The 22,748-nt window shown below is 50.4% G+C and overlaps 2 protein-coding genes across 8 annotated transcripts; both read left to right on the plus strand.

Annotated features, from left to right (window-relative positions):
* The first annotated feature begins 34 nt into the window (after positions 1-34).
* On the plus strand, positions 35-9,125 carry LOC147194840 (potassium voltage-gated channel subfamily B member 2-like). Of its 2 annotated transcripts, XM_086129024.1 has the most exons (3): positions 35-292; positions 2,342-2,998; positions 4,882-9,125. In XM_086129024.1, the coding sequence occupies exons 2-3, from the start codon at positions 2,348-2,350 to the stop codon at positions 6,595-6,597; spliced, it is 2,367 nt and encodes a 788-aa protein (XP_085985150.1). In that variant the 5' UTR covers positions 35-292; positions 2,342-2,347; the 3' UTR covers positions 6,598-9,125. The 2 variants fall into 2 exon arrangements, with proteins under 2 accessions (XP_085985150.1, XP_085985149.1); XM_086129023.1 differs by lacking the exon at positions 35-292 and having other exon boundaries at positions 422-2,998.
* A 725-nt stretch (positions 9,126-9,850) lies between these two features.
* Positions 9,851-22,629, plus strand: LOC147194841 (E3 ubiquitin-protein ligase RNF31-like). 6 transcript variants are annotated; one of them, XM_086129100.1, is made up of 24 exons: positions 9,851-9,942; positions 10,922-11,128; positions 11,948-12,094; positions 12,357-12,512; positions 12,772-12,828; positions 13,597-13,786; positions 14,161-14,341; positions 14,695-14,828; positions 15,131-15,303; positions 15,761-15,994; positions 16,073-16,228; positions 17,303-17,452; positions 17,543-17,728; positions 18,163-18,369; positions 18,489-18,662; positions 19,257-19,355; positions 19,450-19,539; positions 19,993-20,107; positions 20,382-20,494; positions 20,623-20,862; positions 21,226-21,274; positions 21,630-21,726; positions 21,806-21,971; positions 22,063-22,629. In XM_086129100.1, exons 2-24 carry the CDS (start codon positions 10,931-10,933, stop codon positions 22,111-22,113), a joined length of 3,363 nt encoding a protein of 1,120 aa, XP_085985226.1. In that variant the 5' UTR covers positions 9,851-9,942; positions 10,922-10,930; the 3' UTR covers positions 22,114-22,629. The 6 variants fall into 6 exon arrangements, 5 of the variants coding, with proteins under 5 accessions (XP_085985226.1, XP_085985229.1, XP_085985227.1 ...); XM_086129103.1 differs by having other exon boundaries at positions 20,623-20,733; XM_086129101.1 differs by having other exon boundaries at positions 17,303-17,728; positions 20,623-20,733.
* The last annotated feature ends 119 nt before the right edge of the window (positions 22,630-22,748 follow it).

Genomic DNA, 22,748 nt, shown 5'->3' on the forward strand with positions numbered 1-22,748 from the left:
GATCCGTTTAGCCGTTCTTACACGGGACTTCCCTTTCCCCTCCCCGTTTGTAGTTGTGTGGAGGTTTCCTCCTGTAGGCTCGAGAGACGCCTTCCTCGATGCCGGCCAGCCTGCACTGTTCAAGCTCGCCTTAACTTTGCAGCCGCAATGGGGATCTTCGGCACCGCGTCCCGTGGGCTCCATCGATCGGCACGGTGTTGAAAATCCCAGCCAACTCGGGTGGCTGCTATGGTGGGACCTCCCGGAAGCAGCAGAGTTCGACTTGAAGAGTTATTCGGCAAAATCCATACAGGTCGGCTCCTCCCAAGTTTCTTTGATTCACGATAACGCGACTTTTCATATCTTTCCTCGGAAACTATTTCTTTCTTATGTAAATCCGATTTGAGTGGGGGTGGGGGCAGGAGGTGCGCATCAGGGGCTATTTTGTTATTCCAGAACCGAAAATGTTTTTGAATGATTCCGAGATCCTTTTAGTCTGCGCTTTTTAAATTTGAGGCACTCAGGTGCATAATCTGGGGATAAGCCGCCGCGCGCCTAATCTCCTGACGATGAATTAGAAACGAACGCTCACCCTCTAGATTTGAATTCTGGGTTCCGAATAAGATGCTTCCGACCTGGAAAATGTTTGAAGGGGTTGGAAAATGGCATCCGCTTCAAAAATCTCACGCGCTACTTTTGGATTGCATGCGGGTGCCTTGTTGATGTATCTGCCGATGACGTCTCGCCCCGCGGTACATTCTCAAGACAATGCAACGGCTCAAGAAAATCAAGAGATGTTCCAAGGAAAAAAAAAAAAAGTGAAAAATGGCGTTGAATTTTATTTTGTCAAGTGGCTGCACGCACTAGAATCGTCTGGATTTAAATCCATTTCCACGTATCGTCTACTTCGAAAAAACGTATCTGGATCCAGACGATTTTAGTTTGCGCAACCGCTTGCCAAAATAAAATGCAGCCAATTCAACACACGTTTTTTTTTTTCTCGGTTTATTTTTCAAAGTGTTCTCTTTTTCTAATATAGCTTTTGGGTCGCTGTTTATGTCACGTATTTCAAGAAAAGGCCCTCGGCATCGTCTAGTCATTGCACGGAGCCATTCGCGGCTATCCGTCGTTCCCTTTTGCAAATCAGATGGCGCTGGTCTCACTTCAAATTGCACTTTACAGGCCACACTTGAAAAATGAAACCCAAGTGTGAACAACGGTCTTATATTCGCTGAAAATAGTCTCTTTTCTTCAAGTCAGATTGCTCCATTCAAAACAAAAAAACGTATTTTTTTCTGGGGGGGTTGCAGACCTCTCCAATGTCTGCAATACTCATGCGAGTATTCAAACTGTCAATGGTCGTTCAGCAGAGACCCACGTCTCGGAATGAGGATCTCAGCCATCGGTGGAATGATTTGGGATGGGGCGAACGAATCGAACTTTTTGGAGTGAGGTTGCAGTTTCGCATGCCGACATGGTCGTGTGTCCTCCGAGTGTCCCGAGAGAAGATAGACAGACTATAATTACCTCGGGCAGACTTGAGCTCAGGCAGACGAAGGCTAATGCCCCCGCGAGGATTTGTGCTAGCGCCTTATACAAATCAGATGAAGGTCCCGCTGTCAAAGGACATCCAATGGCAAAAGAAGGCCTCGCGCTCGTGACCACCCGACTGCTTTCCCGCAGAAGGGGAAAAACCGAACGAAAACCGAAAAGGAACGGTTGACTTTTTGTAGCGCGCTCCTTTCAGGACGGTGAATTCCGGAACACGACACTGGTTCTGCCATTTCGAAATGTGTTGACATGGCCAAAAGGGTTTTCCATCTCCCATTCTTGTTGTTCTGCGAATCCTCTTTGGAATTGAAAAAACATAACCAAAAAAAACCCCAACAACAACTTAGTTTTAATTTTACTCACTGAACGGAATGAGAAATGATGTGGATTTGGAATTGCTTCTTCTTCACATGCTCAACGCTCTCGGGACCGCACTGTTGTTCTCGCCCAACCGAAATGTTTCATCCAACAACTCAGCAAATTGTTTCGGGGCAAACGACGTGCTTGTTTTGGGCTAAATTTGATTTTTTTTTTTACAGCGAGGCATCGCCGGAGCGTTTTTCGTTGGCGATTTTCAAAAGGTGCAAATCGGCTCGGCGGCTTCACCTCGATCCTTAACTTGATCTGTCGTGCGATTGGCCTTTTGCTGCGAAAGCGACCGTTCGGTGCAAACGGCAAGAATCGAAACGCAACCGAGAGGGAAAGGGTCGAATGAAATTTGCTCTCCGTCCAGTGTGCCGGCGATCGACGACGATCGCACTCGATGCGCTTCGCTGCGACGAGCCTAACTCTCCCTTTGCCCTTGTCGCAGCCATGGATGGAAGCGGAAGTTGTCGTCTGTGAAAAGCCCCCGGCGGGGGTGAGCGCAAGCATGACGGACAAAGCGCTGTACGGTAAGCCCAAAGGCGCAGGTCGGCCCCCGGCGGCGCCGGTGCCGGTGCTGCCCCCGGAGCCCATCGACATCATCCGCGTCAAGGCTCGCTCTCGGAGGGTCCGGCTCAACGTGGGAGGTCTGACCCACGAGGTCTTGTGGCGAACGCTGGACCGCCTGCCCAGGACCCGCCTGGGGCAGCTGCGGGACTGCAACACCCACGAGTCGCTGCTGGAGGTGTGCGACGACTACAGCCTCTCCGAGAACGAGTATTTCTTCGACCGCCACCCCGTGGCCTTCTCCTCCATTCTCAACTTCTACCGAACCGGCAAGCTGCACATGATGGAGGAGATGTGCGCCCTGTCTTTCGGCCAGGAGCTGGACTACTGGGGCATTGACGAGATCTACCTGGAGTCCTGCTGCCAGGCCCGCTACCACCAGAAGAAAGAGCAGATGAACGAGGAGCTGAGGAGGGAGGCGGAGACCCTGAGAGAAAAGGAAGGCGAGCGGGAGGAGGAGGAGCTGGGCTGCTGTCCTGACCAGAGGCAGAAGCTGTGGGATCTGCTGGAGAAACCCAGCTCCTCGATGCCGGCGAAGGTAACGCCCGCCGCCGCCCGTTCCGGGCCACGCTCAGGCTTTGCTCGTTCATGGACGGGCTCGCTATTTGCCACGTTGATATCGGCACATGGCGGCTGGGTTACCGGATCGCAAAACAGTCATTGCTCTCTATCGCCCTTCGTCGCAAAACCGGTCTCCGTGTTTTGACAAAATATTCACCGCATCCGCACCCAGAAGGGATGCCGCTGGCCGCGCTCGAATTTGCTGGGGAAGTGTGGCTGCATGGCTCCGGAGCCCTGCCTGCTTTTGTCCAGTGGCCGTCTGCCTTAACCAGTCCAAGCGAGGCAAAGGTAAAACAATTCCAAAAAAAAACAACAACAACATGAAATAAGTTCCAACTGCATGTTAGGTGCGATATGAAATACGACAAAGCGGCACGTGCGTAAGTTGAGCAACCAACCGGCTCATTTCTAAATATATGGGAGATCTATTTCCGAACGCTGGGGTCAGCAGGAGGGAAGCTTCTTAGGCCACTTCCTGTGTGTCACTCAGCTCCTCGCCAATAAGAGAGCCTCCTCTGAGCGTCAGAGTACAGCTGATTACATGCAAGTGTCACGTCCGGCGGGAGGCACACAAATCTCTTCAGCAAAACGCTCATGCGCTTTCCTCACCGAGTCCCTGTTTTTAGAAAGAAGGGTTTTCTTTTCGAAAGCTGTTCGGTCATACGCGTGCCATGTTTGGTTCTTCCCGTCGGCAGGGGAAAGAATGAGTGACCACTTCTAACAGCTCTCTATCCTCGCTATAGATAGCATGACAATCCTATTATAATTATCCAGAAATGTCCGAGCAAAGGCTGCGCTGAGAGACTGCGCCCGCGCCAGCTTATGGCGCCTCACCCTTCCAGCTGGAGTTCATTTGAACAGCGCGTCGTTGATGCTTCGGAGCTCATTTCCATACCGCTTATTCTTATTCGCTTGTGGAATCACCCGACTCCGTTTTCTCGACGAATACTTCTTTGATGTGGCGAGGTTACGTTCATTCGGACGGGCAGATGACTGTCGATCCCAAGGGGGGGAGGGGAAAAAAATACGGTTGAAAAGAGCAAATTAGAAGAGAGACAGGACACAGACGGACACATTGGAAGGCCGGCAACTTGTATTTTTAATCCGTTCACTTGGAATGAAATACCGGTTGGGGACGGTTAAAGGTTACGTTTGGGTTTATCTGACCAACGTCGGTGGTCTGTTGCGCTTTCAGCGAGTTTTGGGACAACGTTAGGATATGAAAAGAAAGCAGAATGGCTCTATTGGCCTGCATTTTGTATGTTTTATTGATTTGAACAGAGTTTGACTCAGCAAACAAACAAACAAAAAGCTACCTTGGATTCTTAGTTTCATTTTGCCCGTTTAAAATTCATTCAGTGTTCGTTTCTTTCCGATTCCCGAATGCAGAATTGAATCGTCATTCGATTCATCTGGCGAATTTGGACCTTTTTGTCATTGGCATCTCAATCTTAGCAGATAATTGCCAGTTGCCAGACTTTGGAGTCAGCCGATCCTCCACGAAGGGTCTCCAGTTGGTCCGGATTGCCGCTGCTCACCTCTCGACGGGTACTCGCGAGAGGGAGCGCATACCGTAGCTCCTCCTCTGGCATCCCTTCACTGGCTACTATTTGTTTTCCAAGGTGGAAACCGCCCGAGGTTCCCTCTCGGAGCTCCCTGCCCGCCGCCTCTCGCTAGGAGAGTTACGAAGCGGAGGCTCCGAGGGGACGGCGCCTTTTCCGTGGCCGCGGAAGCCCCTCTTTCAAACTTGTCCTATTTATTCAATACACTTGGTAAAATGGATTTCTTGGAACGAAAATGCTGTTGTGTGCGAACCAAAGCAAAAACATAACATGGGGTCTCTCCCGCCTGGTCTTTCAGATCCTGGCGATGATCTCCATCCTCTTCATCGTTATTTCCACCATTTCCTTGTCACTCAACACCTTGCCGGAGCTGCAGGTCGTGGACGAATTTGGCCAGTTTAACGACAACCCGAGCCTGGCCCACGTGGAGGCGGTGTGCATCGCCTGGTTCACCATGGAGTACCTGTTGCGCCTGCTGTCGGCGCCCAACAAGTGGAATTTCCTCAAAGCGCCACTCAATATCATCGATTTGCTGGCCATACTGCCTTACTACGTGACTCTGTGCCTCACCGAGTCCAACAAGAACGTCATGCAGTTCCAGAACGTGCGGCGCGTGGTCCAAATTTTCCGCATCATGAGGATTCTGAGGATCCTGAAATTGGCCAGGCACTCCACGGGGCTGCAGTCTCTGGGCTTCACCTTGCGCAGAAGCTACAACGAATTGGGCCTGTTAATTCTCTTCCTGGCCATGGGCATCATGATCTTCTCCAGCTTGGTCTTCTTTGCCGAGAAAGACGAGGATTCCACCAAGTTCACCAGCATCCCCGCCTCGTTCTGGTGGGCCACCATCACCATGACCACCGTGGGATACGGAGACATCTACCCTCAAACCTTGCTGGGCAAGATCGTCGGCGGACTCTGCTGCATCGCCGGCGTCTTGGTCATCGCCCTCCCCATCCCCATCATCGTCAACAACTTCTCCGAGTTCTATCGCGAGCAGAAGAGGCAGGAGAAGGCCATCAAGAGGAGGGAGGCCCTCGAACGAGCCAAGCGAAGCGGAAGTATCGTTTCCATCAGTCCCAAAGGGGCTTTTGCGCGCAACATGGAACTCACGGACGTGCTGATCGAAAAGAGGGAGGACGCCAAGTGTCCGGCCGACAACCACTTATCGCCGAGCCGCTGGAGCTACCACAAGCGCTACTCCAACGCAGATTTGGGCAGCCCCGGCCAGTCCAAAGGCCCGGCCGCCTACCGGGGAGTGGCTCGAGCCGGCTCGCCTGACTGTCCCCCGCCCTTGACTCACAAAGGCGGCCTTTGTGAACCCCTCGGCGCCGAGGCGTCGGAATGTGCCCATGACAAGGCCGCGCCGGCAAAACTCATCGAAGAGGAGCAGGAAGTGAACGCGTCGCCCCCAGCCCCGATCCAAGAAACGGCCGAGGACTTTTCGGCAGAAAGCCGAGAAAAAGGTTCGCGGGTTCCCGGTGTCGGAGGCCGACAAAGCGGCAGCGCTCGACAGCTGTGCGTGCCCCCTCCCTTGGATCTGAGTCGCATCGGCGCCGCGGAGCTAAACCGGAGCGCTGACGGCGCCCGGCCGACGGCACCCGTCCAGTTTGCGTCCAATCCCGCCGCCGACGGCAGCCGCGGCTCCTCGGCGGATGGCGGCGGGCTGCAAAAGACCACCGACCGCAAGCTCAGCCCCGGATGGCTGCCGTCGCCGTCTGTTGGTCCTGGCGACGCTCCGGGGGAAGGCGAGGGCTCGGCGGCCAAGAGATTAGGAGAGGGCGAAGGGCAGCTCGCGGGCTTAAGCCACCAGGGGAAGAATCACACGGAGAGCTCCGCCGTCGGCTCGGGGGGCCGAAGCGGCCCCCCGGGGAAGGCCAACCTCCTCAACTGTTCCCAGGAGCTGCTAACACTGCACGGAGGGGCAAGGGAGGCGCCCTCGCAGGGCGGTGACAGACAAGAAAACCACATACCGCTTGCGAGTCTGTCGCCCTCCCATGAAACGAGCATGTGAGCCCCGATTCCACCCGAGCGCTCGGCATCCCGAAAGTGACCGTCCGCTCGCTCTTTGGACGGGGATGAACTTGCGTCCCGTCCCTCAAGACGCGACCACGAAGGAGCATTGCCTGATGGAGTTGTATCTCTGGATGCGAGGGGCGTCGCTCGCCCAAGACACGCTTTTCTTTCGTTTGACGCCGAGAATCCCCATCGACCGGCGATGACTCGCGTGAGCGCAAACCCAACCTTGAGTAAATGGGAAGACATTTGTCCAAAACTGTGTCTTTTGCAATACGGCAAAATCTAGGCCAGGGGTGACCGCGGACTGGTCCCGAGTCGATCGCCAGGGCTGTCGGGGGAAATGAGGGGGGGGGGGGGGTGTCAAAAAAACTAAAACAAAACAGATTTGTGTGTCTGTGTGCGTGTCCTTCATATGATCTATTTTTGTGTGAGTGCACAATGCACATCCTATCAGTTTCACTTTCACCCAAAAAGTATCAAAATCAAATAAAAAAAAGCGGGTGACCTTTTCCTACGGTGGCGCATGATCTGTACCGCCGGAAGTGGTTAGTTGGTTAGTTGTCCTGTACTTGAAATGCGGCCCAGAGCAGAGTCAAACATACGGCTTGATCCACCGTGTGTATTTCTTGGATGCTTGTACGGCATTCCGTTTTCACTCCCCTTTTCTATTTTTTTCCATTGGCTAAAAAAAACACAAAAAGTGACTGAAAGGGGACGGATGAGGAACGGCATGTTGTTGTTCACATCCCGGCACACATGAGGACAATTTGAGAGGAGCAACAATTTGTGTATTGAAAGTGCATCGACCGAATAGCCGGAGTCGCAAAAAGTACCACTACGGAGGGAGTCGTTCAACTCGGCCTGAGTCGCAGGTCATAAAGAGTCAGAACGAATCGAGGGGCCTTGACGCCTTCCGTAGACAAGACATTTGCCCACCACTTACTCACGCAAAAGTAAGTGCACTTGTGCATGCGCCCAAACAATTTGGTCTCTATGAGACCTGTGCATGCCTTTCAATCGAATCGTCTTTATTGCACATTCGCCGAGGTTGTCATTCCGGTTTTGATCCCCGTTGGCAATTCTAGCCGCTGACATCTGAACCGTCGGGAGGTCAAAGGGGGCCCAGAAATCCGGGCGGCAGACGCAGCGCTCTGCCCACAGTTTGCTTCCCGTCACTGCAAACAGGAGACCAGAGTGTCTCTTTTCTCATCTATCATTCTGTCTCACGCCCAAGTACAGATGCCAGAGTCGATCCGAGGTGCTAACCAAGGCCACGGCACGTGGCGCAGCACGTGATGATTGGATTACTCTGACTGCGCGTGCGTGCGCGTGGGTTTTGGGGGTCGTTTTACTGTGAAAGATGACCGCACATTTTGATATGTTGTGCGTTAAAATGAATGCATGGCTGACATTGGATAGATCAGATTTATTTGTCTGGACAAAACGACTTGCAGGGGTGTCAAACTCATTTTTGTCGCAGTGCGCGCTCTAGCTACCGTTACGACGGTGAAACCGGCGTCGAAATGGACATGTTTGATTTGCTTTTTCGGGCCACATTGAATGATGTGGCGGTCCAGATCCGGCCCCCGGGCCTCGAGTTTGACACTCGTCACTTTGAGAGAAAATAGAGTTTGAGCACGGGTACCGACAAAAGAAAACGGCAACTGCGTATGTACACCCAAACCAAGTTGAGAGCGTGTTCCGTGACATGATTTTTTTTCTGTCTCATGAACTGTGTATTTTTCTTTTGTCTTTTTTTTTTCTACAAGACAATAGCGCTGCATTTTCTTGTTGACATGGAGATCTACTTAAACATGGGTGCCTTTTCATAAATAGACAATTTATGAGAAGGTGGAAGAAAAAAACCAAACCGTATCCAAAGAGCAGAGTTCTTTGGTTGTATTTCTTGTTCAACGGGCACATCGTGATGAGATGCGAGTCCTCTGGCCGGGTTAGACTTTGTGGCACGCTACTTCACGTCACCTCATTGTGACTCAACTTGTACCACGGCCTGCAGTTTGAACCTCACCGTGCTACCATTTCACACTGATTTCCTCCGTGTTTGCTGTTTATGCGATACACACTGTGCATATATGCCTCCAGGATTGCTGGATTCCATTCGACTTTGGTCGATTGTGGCATCATAAATCACAAAATTAACCGATGACCCCTAACGACTGTACAAAAGATGCAGCCGTATTCAGTTGGCTACATAAGTCCTGCTGCGGTCTCGTTTAGGGGCAAGCGTGTACCCAAGCGCATTTGCCACTTGGACTGCTATCATCATCATCGAAATATTGTAATTGGCGTGAAAACCACAAAAGCCCCCCCCCCCCCCCCGTTTTTCTGGTTCCCAACAGTTATTGTTTTTTGTGAGGTTCATCATCATCATCATCGATCTAGTTGAACCGAATTGTAACAATTAGACAGCTGCATTTCTTGAGACTCAACCGATACCTAGTGAATAGTGACTTTTCATTCATTGACTGAAACATGCAAAATAAATGAATGTTGTTTGGATGACCTAATATTGTCTGGTGTGTATTTCGTGGCTATACTTCATAGAAAGCTCCAGAAGTTTCGCCGAATGCCTCATTTCCTTAAGTACCGTATTTATAATGTGTGCTACATAATGACGCAAACAACAATTTGATTTTTACCTTTAAAAAAAAACGAAGATGCAAGTAAACTTTTTTTTTTTGTGGTTCTGATTCCGAATCTTAAGAACATTGCAGGAGAGGGGTTGGGGCAGCATATGCGCGTTAGTCTAAGTGTGAGAGGAAGAAGGGGGGGGGTGCGCCCCAGGACTGCTGTGTGCCTGTGCCCGTGGGTCCAACCGTGGTCAAAGCAGTTAGCTTGTGATTTTTGCCGAGTCGTGGAGCTAAATTTTTTTTGGTGATTATGTTTTCGTCCTTTAGATTCCTAACAGGATTTTAGTCTCAGAGTGAGGAAATGCGGTTCGTTTAACAGATAGACGGTGTTGGCAAGTATTTTGCATAATTACTTCGACAATTGAAAAATTAAATATCGAGGAAGGCACAAGAGTTTTTTTGTGTGTGTTGTTGTTTTTTTCTCTCACACACCGCCACCACCACCACCACCACAACATAAAGCTGTGTAATTGTGTCCATGTAGACATTTTAAAATGCACTCTGATTTAAATGGCAGCACGATGACGCCACGTCACGCATCTTTGACGTCACGCCAGATGCCAATAGCGCCCCCTGGCGGCTGCTGCTGCTCGCTGACGTCGCTTCAGCTTGTCATTTTTTTCAGCCCCGGAGAAGTCCGCACCTTGCATGGTACCGAGCACCGTGTGGTGTGGCGTGGTGAATCCGAGGTAGGCGGCCGCGCTTTTGTGGAAGACACCGCCGACCGCGATCGGTAGCTTGCTAGCGTTCTGTGACATGAGAGCTCGCGCTGCGCCGCCAAATGATGCTCATCACAGGAAAATGATCCGCAATGGCGTCTCTTGTTTAAGCTTGTTCGTGCCGAGTGTTTGCTCCAGCGGTGTGAAGAGGTGTCCTCGTTCGATTCTGTTACAGATTGTCGCCATAGTCATTCTCGTTCGTGAAACCATTCAGAGTAAGATTGAAAAACCTTTTGCTTCCACGAAATAAAAGGAAAACGCTTAAAAAAGAAACGAAAAACTGAAACTACACTTTGCGTTCGTAAAACCGCCGAAAATTAACGGTAATTGAAAACGTCCTTTGTTTTGGCCTATGTCGATTAATATCATACATGAGTTTTCCAGGTTAATTTGAAATGTACAGTATTTATTTAGTTATTGCTGCACATCCGTACAAAGAAGGAAAGTGAAACATTCGTTTGAGATTTACTTTGTTTACTTGACTTTCTGACACAATGCTTCGTGCCCGTTTTTTTTATCTTGCACTTGACAAATACGACCTGCCTTTAAAAAAAACTCCAACAAAAAAAAATGAAACGTGTAAAAACTAAATGGAAACCAAGCATTTCAGAAAACAACAGCGAACGTGCTTGCCGATAAAACTGAATTGAAAAATGGAAAAAGTCAACACAAAACAAGACCCAACTATAATGGAAAAATCCTCAAACTATCAGTGCACAAATAGAAACAGAAAACCATTCACATCATCATGAGTGCGAACTGCAGCCATGCTGTCCTCATGAAAGTCCAAAAAGAGAGCGACTTTGCCATCAGTGCCTGAATGCAAATTTAGGTGCGCTTGATCAAGAGTACTTATCCAACAATAACACGGAGTTAAGATGATTTATGTATTTATTTTCAAAACCAAACGCTCAGTTGCTGACCTTTTGACCTTTGCTTGTGTCTGTAGACAGGACCCATGCCCTCCCTGTCAGAACAGCTGCAGGAGGCGCGCAGCCAGGCAGAAGTATGTCTCTACTCTGGCGGCAGAGTGGTGGAAGTGCGGGCCGGTGTGATGGTGATGGCTCAGCTTCCTTTACCGCCGTGCTCCAAGTACCACCACATTGCCGCAGAAACCATGGTGATCGAAAACAGCTTCGGCAGCAACAGAAAAGAGGTGAACGGCATTTGATTCTCATTTTTGCTGATATATATATATATATATATCAGCAAAAATGTGTATATATATATATATATATATATATATATATATATTGTGCAATACTTTTTCCATCCATTGTCAAAGCCGCTCATCCTCAGGAGGGCCGCGGGTGTTGCCGGAGCCTATGCCAGCTGTCTTTGGGCAGTAGGCGGGGTACACTAGGCAGGAGCAAATGTTGTGACCCGGTCAGGGCCTGCAATAGAGACCATGACCTCGGCACTGTGAGCCTGCCAATACTTTTTAATATTTGGGATTTGTATTGTTTTTGTCCGGGATCCGAAAAAGGAAAAAGGGGAACCTAGATGGAACTACATTGTTGCAGTTTGTCTTCATGGGAAAAGCACGTGAAGCATTTTCAACGGCGAGTGTTGCTGAGAATAAGGTTCATTGCTACACGACTTTTTTTTTTTTTTTTTTTTTTGTCATCAAAAGAAGCATAGACTGTTTGGTCATTCCGATACATGCTCTTTGGTTTGGAACGAGCTCTTATCTGAAGCCGCAGCTCATGGTGACTTGTAAGTCACCTTTATTCACGACTGACTCAATGGAATTAAATCTGAGTTGATTTCTAAATCTCAGTGGATACAAATGATGGCAATTGCTGAATATCGGAAAATGTTGCACCGTTGCAATATTCCACCAGTGAACGGCAGCAATTCAATGTATACGCATTAGCTCATGCATATTTCAGTCGAGATTACGTTTGTGGGTTGGAGGTAAGACGATTGCAGTTTTCTTTGAAAATCTCACCCCTCTTCTCTTTGCTTCTGTCAGACGCTCACATCACTGCAGCGCTTATCGACAGCTCTGAACATCTTGGAGAAGTATGGCTGTAATCTGACGAATCCCAACAGACCAAAGTACTGGAGAACTGTCAAGCACAACAATCCGGTCTTCAGGGCCACCGTTGATGCGATCCAGGTAACGAGTATCCGTGTCAAAATCCAAAGAATGACAGACCGGGGGAGTGAGATATTCAGGGCCTACCAGGTTGCAAATTTGCGTTATTTCCAACATCTTCCGGTTGCTGTGTTGAAGAACGCTTGAATAAATGTTGATGAAAAGGCGTCAAACATGTAATGGGAGCAAACGTCTCCCCCCCTCCTTTTCCCAGGGGGGCAAATTCAAGGCGCAATCAACGTGTCCCGCTGAACCTTTGATGGTCTTGCCTGTCTTCTTCCAGGGAGGGAGGGCCGTGCTTTGTCTCTACGGTTACTCCAATCAGCAGCCGGATGGGCTCAGCTTCCCCGACGATGTCGCCGATCCCGATGTTGGCAAAGTTGCAGCAATAACTCTGGAGGTGATGAGCCTCAGGATGGAGCTGGAAATGCTCATCAAGGTGCGACTCCTGTTCATGGAGGGGATCCGTGCCGGTGGACTTTTTTTCTTGTCATGCCGCCGGGACTTGCGGTGGAAGTGTCGATCAGGCGGTTATCGTAATGATGGGGCCTGAGATCTCGATTAAAAATTTTATTTTTTTTTGCGTGCGGCGGATCGCTTCGCCACCCGGTCGAAGTGGACTTCAAGAAAATTGAAAATGTGTTTGAGGTTGTATGGTGTTTGATATTTGTTAAGACATTCATGATTTCTTCTCCCAGGAGACTCATCCTCATCCGGAATTCTACGAGAGAATCATTCCTACCCTAAGACACAAGGTGAGCACCAGCCACGATGACACGTGACCCAGACAAAAGACTGTTGGAAATCAATGAATTGCCCTTGGTTGAAGTCGTAAATATGGCTCTGCCCTTCCGATGTGGTTTGGGGCTGCAGAGAAGGCTCTGAAGGACCCGATGGCATGCCTCGGAATTTTATCCAAGGCTGTCCATTCAATACGTGGCGCATCCTGGCTCAAAGATCTGTGTTGGATGTTTGTTTTTTTTCCCTTTCAATAGCTGATCCATCATATTTGTACGCACGGTCTCCAAATTAGTTTGCAGAGTACAACCACATTGAGCAAAATCACAGATTTGTGCGTGAAAAGCGCGTATGCAAATTTGAAGCACGGATTTGTGCGGTTGGTGAACGAGGCCCGCTGCGATGTGCGATGAAAGCAGGTGGCGGCACATTTTTCCAAAGGTGGCCCTGGAGAAGAGGAATGAAGTAGAGGAGAAGTGAAGGGAATATACGGGCTACTGTACAGGGAGAAGAGAGCGAGGGCGGAGCCAACTTTCAAGCGGCGATGGGCAACTTCCAAGAGGCCGCCAGTTTCACGTCTCTGCTTTCAAGTCAACCCCGTTCTTATTTTACAAATACGTTAGCGGGCGATGGACTCTGAGCCCTGCCGTCACTTTAATATCGTCGTTCATCATGTGGTCAGGGTACGACGAGGCCTGCCGAAATGCGTTCGCTCGACGTACCGCGCGATTCGCACCGCCCGCTCGATCCCGCTTTGAAATATGTCACGCTGTCTCCCTTTTTAGGATGTGGGTCTGAACACGGACAGCGTGGCCAGCCGTTCGTCTTTCAGCCGCGTCAGTCAGTCCGAGTCTCCGGCCTTCCCTCTCCATCATCGCTCCCTGACGGAGAGCGGCCAAGCTCGCTCCTTCTCCTCCGACCGTCCAAGTCTTAAGCCCGTTCCGCTCTTGTTCCCAACCTTCAAGAAACACCCAGGTCAGTAGATAAAGCATTCTTTCTTGCCCTTGAACCTCACCGCGCAATTCCATGCGGCGGGCGTGGGCACCGTCGCCCAGGTGACCCGCATGAGAATAACTCCACGGTCATCCACCCATTCATCCGCCAAGCGGGCCAAGAAGAAATGCATCCGGAAACGGCTCATGTTATTGCAGGATGCGTAACTTTTCACCTTCTTGTTGTTATTTTTGTTGAAAGAAAAAAAAACAAGGTGCAAACATTTGCTCTTGAAAATGACTGAATTGACCTGAAAAAGAAAGTCATTGACTCGCAAAAGAAGTCCTTTCGAGGCTTGAGATGTATTGAAGAAAAAAAAAAAAAAAAGAAATGACCTTGTTTACGATGCCTTTCAGAGAACTGCGCCGTCTGTGGAATATTCCGCATGGCCGTCCACTGCCGGACTTGCCTCCAAGGCATGTGTTGCGAGTGTGACCGAGTGTACCATTCCTTTCCTGAAAGGGCCAAGCACCGCCGAACTGCCGTCCCATCGACGACCTCTTTTGCCCCGACGTCTAAAAGTGGGAGGAGTCAAAGGTTAGACTGAATATATTTCACAACACGGCATATGTGGCGCACGTCGTTGGCTCCGTCTTGACACCTTGGCAGCTTTGTCTCAAGAGTTGCTTTTAAGCCACAAGCCTGAAGGGGCACTGCTGGCCCACACAGACATTTGCTGGTGCTCATCTTCGTTTCGACTTGACTGAAATTCCGACCTTATTCGCTTCATCCTTCGAGTCGACGATTTCAAAGTTACTGTAGTCAAACTATGATTGACACCACATTGCTGACCGCGCGCTGCATGAGTTGAGAGGAGTATTCTTTCGTGACCCCCCCCCCCCCCCCACCTCCGAGTTTCAGGTTGGTTTAACCGTGCCTTCCGCTTTCAGTCCTTCCACCTGGCGTTGCCTTCACTGCACCACCGTCAACTCATCCCAGCTCGCGCTGTGCGAGGGTTGTGAGCGCCCTCGCTCGGAGTCACTCGGCTCCGCTGCCGATCAATCTCCGCCGGCTACCATGACAGGTCTGTTCCATCGATCGGTGCCTCCCTCAACCTCTGTGATCTGATCGTTTTCATCCTGCTGTTCATTTCATTTGACTTTTTTTTTTTTTTTTTTTTTTTGGACACATTGGAAAAAAGTGTGTCTTGAAATCCAGACAAGCTTCCCTCGTCAATGTGGCCGCAAACCACAGAGGAGCGCTAAGAAATAGGCCACTCCCCATTTTATCGCGCCGATATTTTGCCAAGCGATTCCGACTCGAGCGTTGCTTGAAATTGCTCAACTTGAATCTTGGAAAGCAGCCGCTTTCACTCTTTCAACACAGAGTGGCAGTGCAAGAGCTGCACGGTGGTCAATGCAGCCGGCAGCATTCTGTGCCAGGTGTGCGAAAGACCTCGCTTGGCGACGCGACCTCCGCTTCCTCCGTCGCACCCACCCATCACGCCACCCAGACCGCCGGCGCCTGTACTGGGCATGCCCGGGGACCCTGACAGCCAGGTGAGGTGCTGATTTGGCTCCGCACACATTTGGAGAGAAACTTCACACACATGCAAATGCGACTCCAGATTTGTTTGAAGCTGTCGCTGCCCATTGGATGTGTTCAATTCCGGCTTTCGCCCCGTGTGGACATTGCGCGTTCTCCCCGTGTCTGCGTGGAGTTTCCCCGAGTGCCAAAAACATGCACGGGGCCGGCTAATGGAACACTCTCGGATTGTCCCTCGGTGTGATTGGTTGTCAGTCTGTGTGCGCCCTGGCCACCAATTCAGGGTGTCCCCCCGCCCGCTGCCCAAAGACGGCTGGAAGAGGCTCCAGCGGATTCGACAAAAATGGATGGATGAATATTTTGGAAGCTTTTGATTCTTATATGATTGCGCAATAGTTTGATGCTAAGTTTTGCGGGTGTGTCCCCCCCCCCCCCCCCTTCCTTTTTATCATCATCCACCTTTCTGGCCAGTGGGTGTGTCAGTTCTGCACGTACCTCAACTACTCACCTGCCACAGTCTGCGAGATGTGTGACCTGGCCCGTCCGGAGCCCGCACCTCTGCCCTCAAAGCTCCGCCCTCCCTCCCCAGTCCGACGGGTCCCCGCCCTGCCGGTCCGAGGCAAAGGACCGATGCAACGAGACCCAAACTCCTGCAGGCAGCGGCGAATGAAAGAGGACGGGCTGAAGCTCATCCGGCTGATTCGAGCAAGTCCCGGTCGCGGCCGGCACGCTTTCACGCGCTTGTCTTGTGTCGATCATTTGATCCTTTTGGGTCTGTGTCAGGATGGAGAGAAGAACGGCGTCAGCCCGGAGGAGGTGTACACGTGCGTGAGGGTCGCCAAAGATTCCGCCGTTCTGCCTTGCAAATGGTTGAAGTCGGAGCTGCCTCGGCAATTGGACGAGATCAGCTGGTTGTCGGCCACGCTCGCCCATCCGTCCGTACGTAAACGCAAGCCCGCACTCGTTGGCCGTCTCTCGCGCCCGCCGCCGTTTGCGCCCGATTGCAATTGAAACCACTCGCGATCGCAATTCCGAGGTGAGTGACCCCCCTCAAGGTCACTCGGCATGGTGGAAAAAAGTGAAGTCGGCGACAATTCTCAAACAACTGACCTCAGTTCTCGGTCGCTCGGGGGACTTTGATGAAAGTAGCTCGCAGTTACGACGACACCTGGCTAGTGTTCCAAATCTTGGCGACAAAAATAAATAAACACATATATGTCTGTCTGAGATTTTCACTCGGACAGTTGACAAAGGCCCGAACACAGGAACAAGATCGACTTTCACTGCCGGCATCAGGTGCAGTTTTCTACGAAGCCACTCCGTGTGCGCTTCCCACCGACACCCGACCTCTGCAACCTCTGCTGGCCTTTTTATTGACTGCATATGCAAAGTACAAGGAATATATCAGAAAAACACTCCCATCTTCATTAACTCATTCACTCCCAAAGACGTTTTTAAACGTCTTTTCAGACTTGTTCCAGAATTGTCTGGTACTGAATGAATTAACATGCCGCACCCCTGAACGGTCCCATTGGGTCGGCCCTCACACAAAGCATTCTCTTGGTACCAGCACCAACATCCATAAACCAACAGAAACATTTTAACGAGCGGTGTCTGCCTGAATTGATATGTCGTAACCTGGCTCGTGACCCTTTCTCATGATGGAGCGTACAAACACTCCCTTCCGTCCAAGGTTAAATCTTTGTTTCCAAATTGTCAGATAACAGGCGCCAGTGTGTCTACTAGTGAGGGTTCAATCTTTCTCGCTGCGATGTCGTTAGGTACCATGTGCTCGGGTCCCTTGACCTCAACTTGACCCCTGATTCTCTGCGCTTCTAATGTGTGCAAAATGTTCTGAACACAAGCACTTTGAGGTCAATCAAGCATGAAACAAGATGAAACTTTAAAACATGACAACATTGTATGTTTCTATTCTAACAATGTCTCTCTCAGAGAGACGCACACATACACACACACGAAGCCTCCTTTGAATCGGCTGTACTCTCAACACAGAACAGGTGGTATGAGGCCCCCGCCGAGGATTCCGGAAAAGCAAAAGTTGCAGTCCAACTTTCCAGAGCGGAAGCCAAGCAGGCCTGGCTGACAACAGGAGGCGATTCCGAGAGGGCTGCCAGACAAGCTCTGCGAGAGCGACTCGCAAAAGTAACTCCCAATCGTCCACCGCGCCAGCGATCGCCGCACCCTTGCCCAAGTGCGACCGGCGTTGACGGCCGTTGTCACGTCTCTGCCCAGGTCAAGATGCTGCGTTCGTCGGGCTTCGGCGACGAGGCTCATTGTCATGAGGTTTTGAGGCAAAGCGGGGGGGAGGTGAGAGGGGCGCTGGCTTTCCTGCAGCGCCCCCTTCTGCAACCCTTTCATGAACGCATTTGGAGGGACGAGCCCGAGCCAGCGCTGGACATCCGTCACCCCGACAAACAGGTGAGCTCAAGCGCGCTCCGAGTCGCCGGCACCTGCGTGTCGGGAGACCTCGAAGCCCGTTCCGAATCGAGACGAAAAAGGTTTGGCGGATGACCGTGACGGAGCAGAATGACAAGACATTTAGGAGAAAGTGCCCGTGCCCCCTTCCGCCATTTTTTTCCTGCCTTGAATGGCCGCGTGGCAACCAGGAAGTGGCCCGCGACTTGGATCATGCCGGATCCAATCGGATGGCTTCCGCGGGCTTTTGCCTTTCACGGGCGAGCGCAGGGGGGAGGCAACCGGGGTTCCCGGAGAGCCGTCTCCTGCCTTTTTTCGATCCCTGTCTGTTTTCAAGGAGGGGGGAGGCCTCGAAAGCAGGCAGCACAGGGCTCTCCGGGAAGCACCCCTCAGTTCCTCAGGATTTGTCTCGTGTTTGTGGATCTTTTGGCTTTCAGCGTATATGTCGGAGATTACTGGCGGTGTACGATCTACCCAGCTGGGGCCGCTGTGAGCTGGCGCTCTCGCTTCTTCGGGAGCACAATGCCCCCTACTCCCTGGAGGATGTCGTACAGGCCGTGCGGGAGTCTCATGACAGGGAGTTCATCAAAAGAGTCCTGGCCAAAGAATGTCCCATCTGCCTTTCTGTTTTCCCCCATAGTAAGGTAACGGCGGCGGTTCTCCTCATGCTTTTGTTGCCGTCGCTGCGGACGCGCCGGGCGGTCTGTCGCTGGCGCATGTGTTGGGCTCAATCCGAGCGGGTCCGTGGTGTGGGCTTTTTCAGATGCAGTCGCTGACGTCGTGCCAGTGTTCCGTGTGTTGCGGTTGTTTCCAGCAGCACTTCACCATCGCCGTCAGGGACAAGCATATCAGAGACATGGTGTGTCCGGTCTGCTGGGAGCCCGACATCAATGACCCCGAGGACCTCAACAGCTACTTCTCCACCTTGGACATCCAGGTAGATGAACAACACCGCACAATTGCATTTCTGTCTCCGATTCGCTGTCGGGCATTGAACGGGAAGCTGGAGAAAAGGCTTGCTCCCTACTTAACAGCAAGCACTGATGCAAGAACAATCAGGATCTCAAACAGCGTCCTGTTAAAGCGCCTGTGTCCAAACTACGGCCCGGGGGCCATTTGCAGCCCACTGTCCGTTTTTCAACGGCCCGTGACGTGACTGTTTCCCACCCCAAAAATCCAAACTGACGTACAAATTGCCACGGGCCGCAAGGTTTGTTAAAAAAAAAAATGTGAAGGTGGGCAGATTGAGAAGGGAGGCTGTCAGAAAAAGGCGAAATTTGACTTCTCGACTGACTTGAGCATGTTTCAAACAAGTTTAAGAGTGGCCCTTTCATCCTTCCGTTGTTCTCTCGGCCACCTGTGTTGGAGGAACCACCCGATTCAATCGACGGGCTACACCGGGAGTAGCTACGTGTGGCTATTTTAACATTCTCAAGTGTGGCGCAGTCGGTCCTTCCCTTTTTCTCTTGATCGCAGTCCATGTTCATATATGAGGGGATCACGCAGCTGTTGACATCAATGTGTATTTCAGCTGCGAGAATGTCTGGAAGCCGACGTGTACGAGCTCTTCCATAAGAAGCTGACCGAGCAGGCCCTCATTAAGGACCCCAAGTTCCTGTGGTGTTGCCATGTCAGTTCTCTGGAGAGTCACGAGGCCCTTCATGACTGCACGTCGCCTGAACGCAAAGCATTCTCGCCCTCCTTTCCTCTCCTTTCCTTTCCAGTGTTCGTATGGCTTTATCTATGACGGAGACCAGCTTAAAGTCACCTGTTTCCAGTGTCGCAACAGTTTTTGCGCTCAATGCAAAAAGCCTGTAAGTATGAAATAGCAGCTTGGCACCTTTGGAACACGAAACTTGATTTGACGTCGTGCCCAAAACTGCCATAACAACACAGCACTTTTGCTCAATTTTTTTTCAAAACGTTTCCGTCAATGGGGTGTTCAGAACATTTCTTACATCCCATGAATGTATATATATATTTTTTTGTAAATGACCAAAACGGACAACAACAATGCCGGCAATCTTTTGCACGTATCGAAAACAGGATTTCCAAAATAAGCCTCATTTTGCCTGAGCTAAATGACTTGAATGACGTTGTCAATGTCCTTTGGGGTTAGCAGAAACAGATCCGAAGGGCCGAAGAACGGCTTCGGCCCTTTCAGCGCTCGATTTCCTCCACTGGTTTGCCATTCAGACAAAAGAACCTCCTCAAGCTTGTGATGTGGTTGTTTATTTTTTATTTTTTTTGTATTTTCCTGTCTACAGTGGGAATCTCAGCATGCCGGTTTGTCCTGTGAGCAATACCAGTCCTGGAAGAGAGAGAACGATCCCGAGTATCAGAAACAGGGCCTGGCTGGCTACTTGCGAGACAACGGCATTAGTGCGTGTCTCACACACACGCACACAAAGACACTAACTTGAATCATCCTGGTCACTGGTCAGCAGTAAAGTTGTAGAAAGCCGGCACTGGATATTTGTACAGTGCTGTCTTGATTTCTTTGTTCATTTATTTATCGATGTATTCGTTTGTTTATTTCGAGTTCGATGTATTCGTTGTTCAATCGAAACGAGGTATTTTGTGAAGAAATGGGGGTTAAAAAAAAACTAAACCTCTGGGTGTAAGAGCCTCTCCATTTGACACGCCTCTCTTTCAGCCTGTCCCAACTGTCGCTTCCAGTATGCGCTGTCGAAAGGAGGCTGCATGCACTTCTGCTGCTCTCAGTGCCGTTACCAGTTCTGCAGCGGGTGCAACAACCCGTTCCATACGGTACGTTTGCAAACCCCTCCGCTCGCCATCCGGTTCAAGTACCAGAAGTAGCAACTCTCGAGCCTCGCATCTCCTTTCCCCACCTCATGTGAATTCGGACACGTACTTTTTGTCTTTCTCCTGCCAAGACCTGCGCCGTGGATGAGTGCACTGTGTCCGGGCTGCACGCTCATCACCCCCGGGACTGCCTCTTCTATTTGAGAGACTGGGAACCTTTGAGACTGCAGGCTTTATTGGAGGTATGCGAGTTGGGGTCTTTAAACTCGGCAAGACGACCGCTCTTGCCTTATTGGATGCCGGCATCGTCGTCAAGTATCGCAGCGCGTGCAAACAAAAATACGTTGACACGATGGCGGTTTCGCGTCACGGTGAGTGGATGAATGAGTCAAATTGCCACCGGTGGCAAAATCACCCTCGATGGAAATTTCACAAATGCTTTGACGTGTTCTTTGGAGGCGCACAAACAGGAACGCGGGGAGAAGAAACTCAAAACTTAAAGTCAGTGCTTTTGGAAAAAAAAAAAAAGAAAAGCCACAACTTATATTGAATGTCATCAAAGAGTAAATGTAAAATATTTCGGCCCTCTCCTGCAATAAACCCGTTTAAAAAAAATTTAAACCACAATTTATTTAAAAAAAAAAAAGTGAAAACATTTGAAGTATTCAAATAGTTGCTCTTATTAATGAGTGATTGACAACTCTTTTTTTTTTTTTTTTCTCGTTGAATGGCAGAACAATGATGTTGCCTACAATACTGAGCCCCCTCCCGGAACGCAGACAGGTAGGTGACCCGACTCCACGAAACACCACCGAGAAGATATTTCAAAGACATGGTGTGGACACTTTTATTGGCACAATTTGAAGGCTTTGAGTTGTTGTTGTTTGTTGCTAATCCAGATCACAAATCAGTGCGGGGAACGTACGTGTGCGCCAGGCATTGGGAAAAAATTGGCCGGGTCCATGACTGTGATTCAGTTGCAAAGAAGTCCCGTTCCTCCCCCTGATTTGCACGTTGAGGTTTTTTTTTTTTTTTACTTTTGGTCGCACCGTAGGAAATGTCGGGGGTGGGGGGGTTGGAAACCAACGTCACGTATCTCCACGTACGTTGGTGTGTCTCCTTTTGTTCTCTCTCCAAGGGCTGTGTGGAGTCATCGAGCAGAAGGATGATGGAGGCCAGCAGCCCGACTCAGCTTGTGGAGCGCAGACCCAAACTGGACATGCTGGACTCTGCGAGTATGAGAGATCCCCCCGCCCCCCTTTTTCTTTTTTGTTTTTAAAATGGCTTCCCTCTAACTTTGACGCTCCTATCCAGGAAGCATTATCGAGAGTACCTGGTCAGCTTGATCAACAGCAACTCCATCGACCCGGCCCGACTCTACAGCTCCAACGAACTGCTGCTGGCCTGCCGCAGGTACAAGGTGGAGGACGCCCGCAGGGATGCGGAGGACGCATTCAACCACTACAGCAGGCTGCTTGAGGTGAGCGCGCCGGTCGCGGTCGGGAGTCTCCGGGTCGCCGTCTCCGTTTGCATCCACCGACATATATATCTGTTTCGTTGTTCATCTGCAGAAACTAATGGATGAAGTGCCGCTGGGTGACAAGGTCCCGCGCAAGAAATAACCGGTGCCCGACGCTCCCTGTACACATCACTTAAGATATTTTTTTTGGATACGACCAAAGCGTAATTTTCATTTAAGCTGAGAGGATGGCAAATATTTTGAAAGGAACTTTCATATCGTCACCCACTTAAAATCATGGCCCAAGTCGTTTTGACATGACAAAAAACTTCTTTTTTTTTTTTTGCCTTAATAAACATCTCTTCAGGAAGCGGGTCAACCTCGGCTAAAATCGGCTGAATCCTAAATTAAACCGATCATTTCATTTTACCCCTTAAATGAAATGATTCATCCATTATTTGAGCCGCTTCTCCAATAGGAGCGTCGCGGGTGCACCGGAGCCTATCCCGGGTGTCTTCGGGCCCCACCCCCCATGGTTATTTTTCCAAACGAAAAGGGGGTTCTATCGTGGAACCAAATGGTGAGTAAGTCAAAATAGCGGACAGCTATCTCTCACCGACGCCATTTGGGGGGGCTTTTGGGAAAAGGAAAAAAACAACAACTTTATTTTAAAATAATGACAAGGGGGGGGGGGGGGGGATCCGCTCATGGCGCAGATTGAGTATGCGGGGGGTCCAGTGCATATCGTTGGTTTGTCAACCTCAACTGACTGAGAGCAACGTTGACGAGGTCCGAACA

The sequence above is a fragment of the Hippocampus guttulatus genome, chromosome 14 (genome assembly GCF_054856545.1).
Source record: "Hippocampus guttulatus isolate MCC_2025c chromosome 14, RoL_Hgut_1.0, whole genome shotgun sequence".
Taxonomy (NCBI): domain Eukaryota; kingdom Metazoa; phylum Chordata; class Actinopteri; order Syngnathiformes; family Syngnathidae; genus Hippocampus; species Hippocampus guttulatus.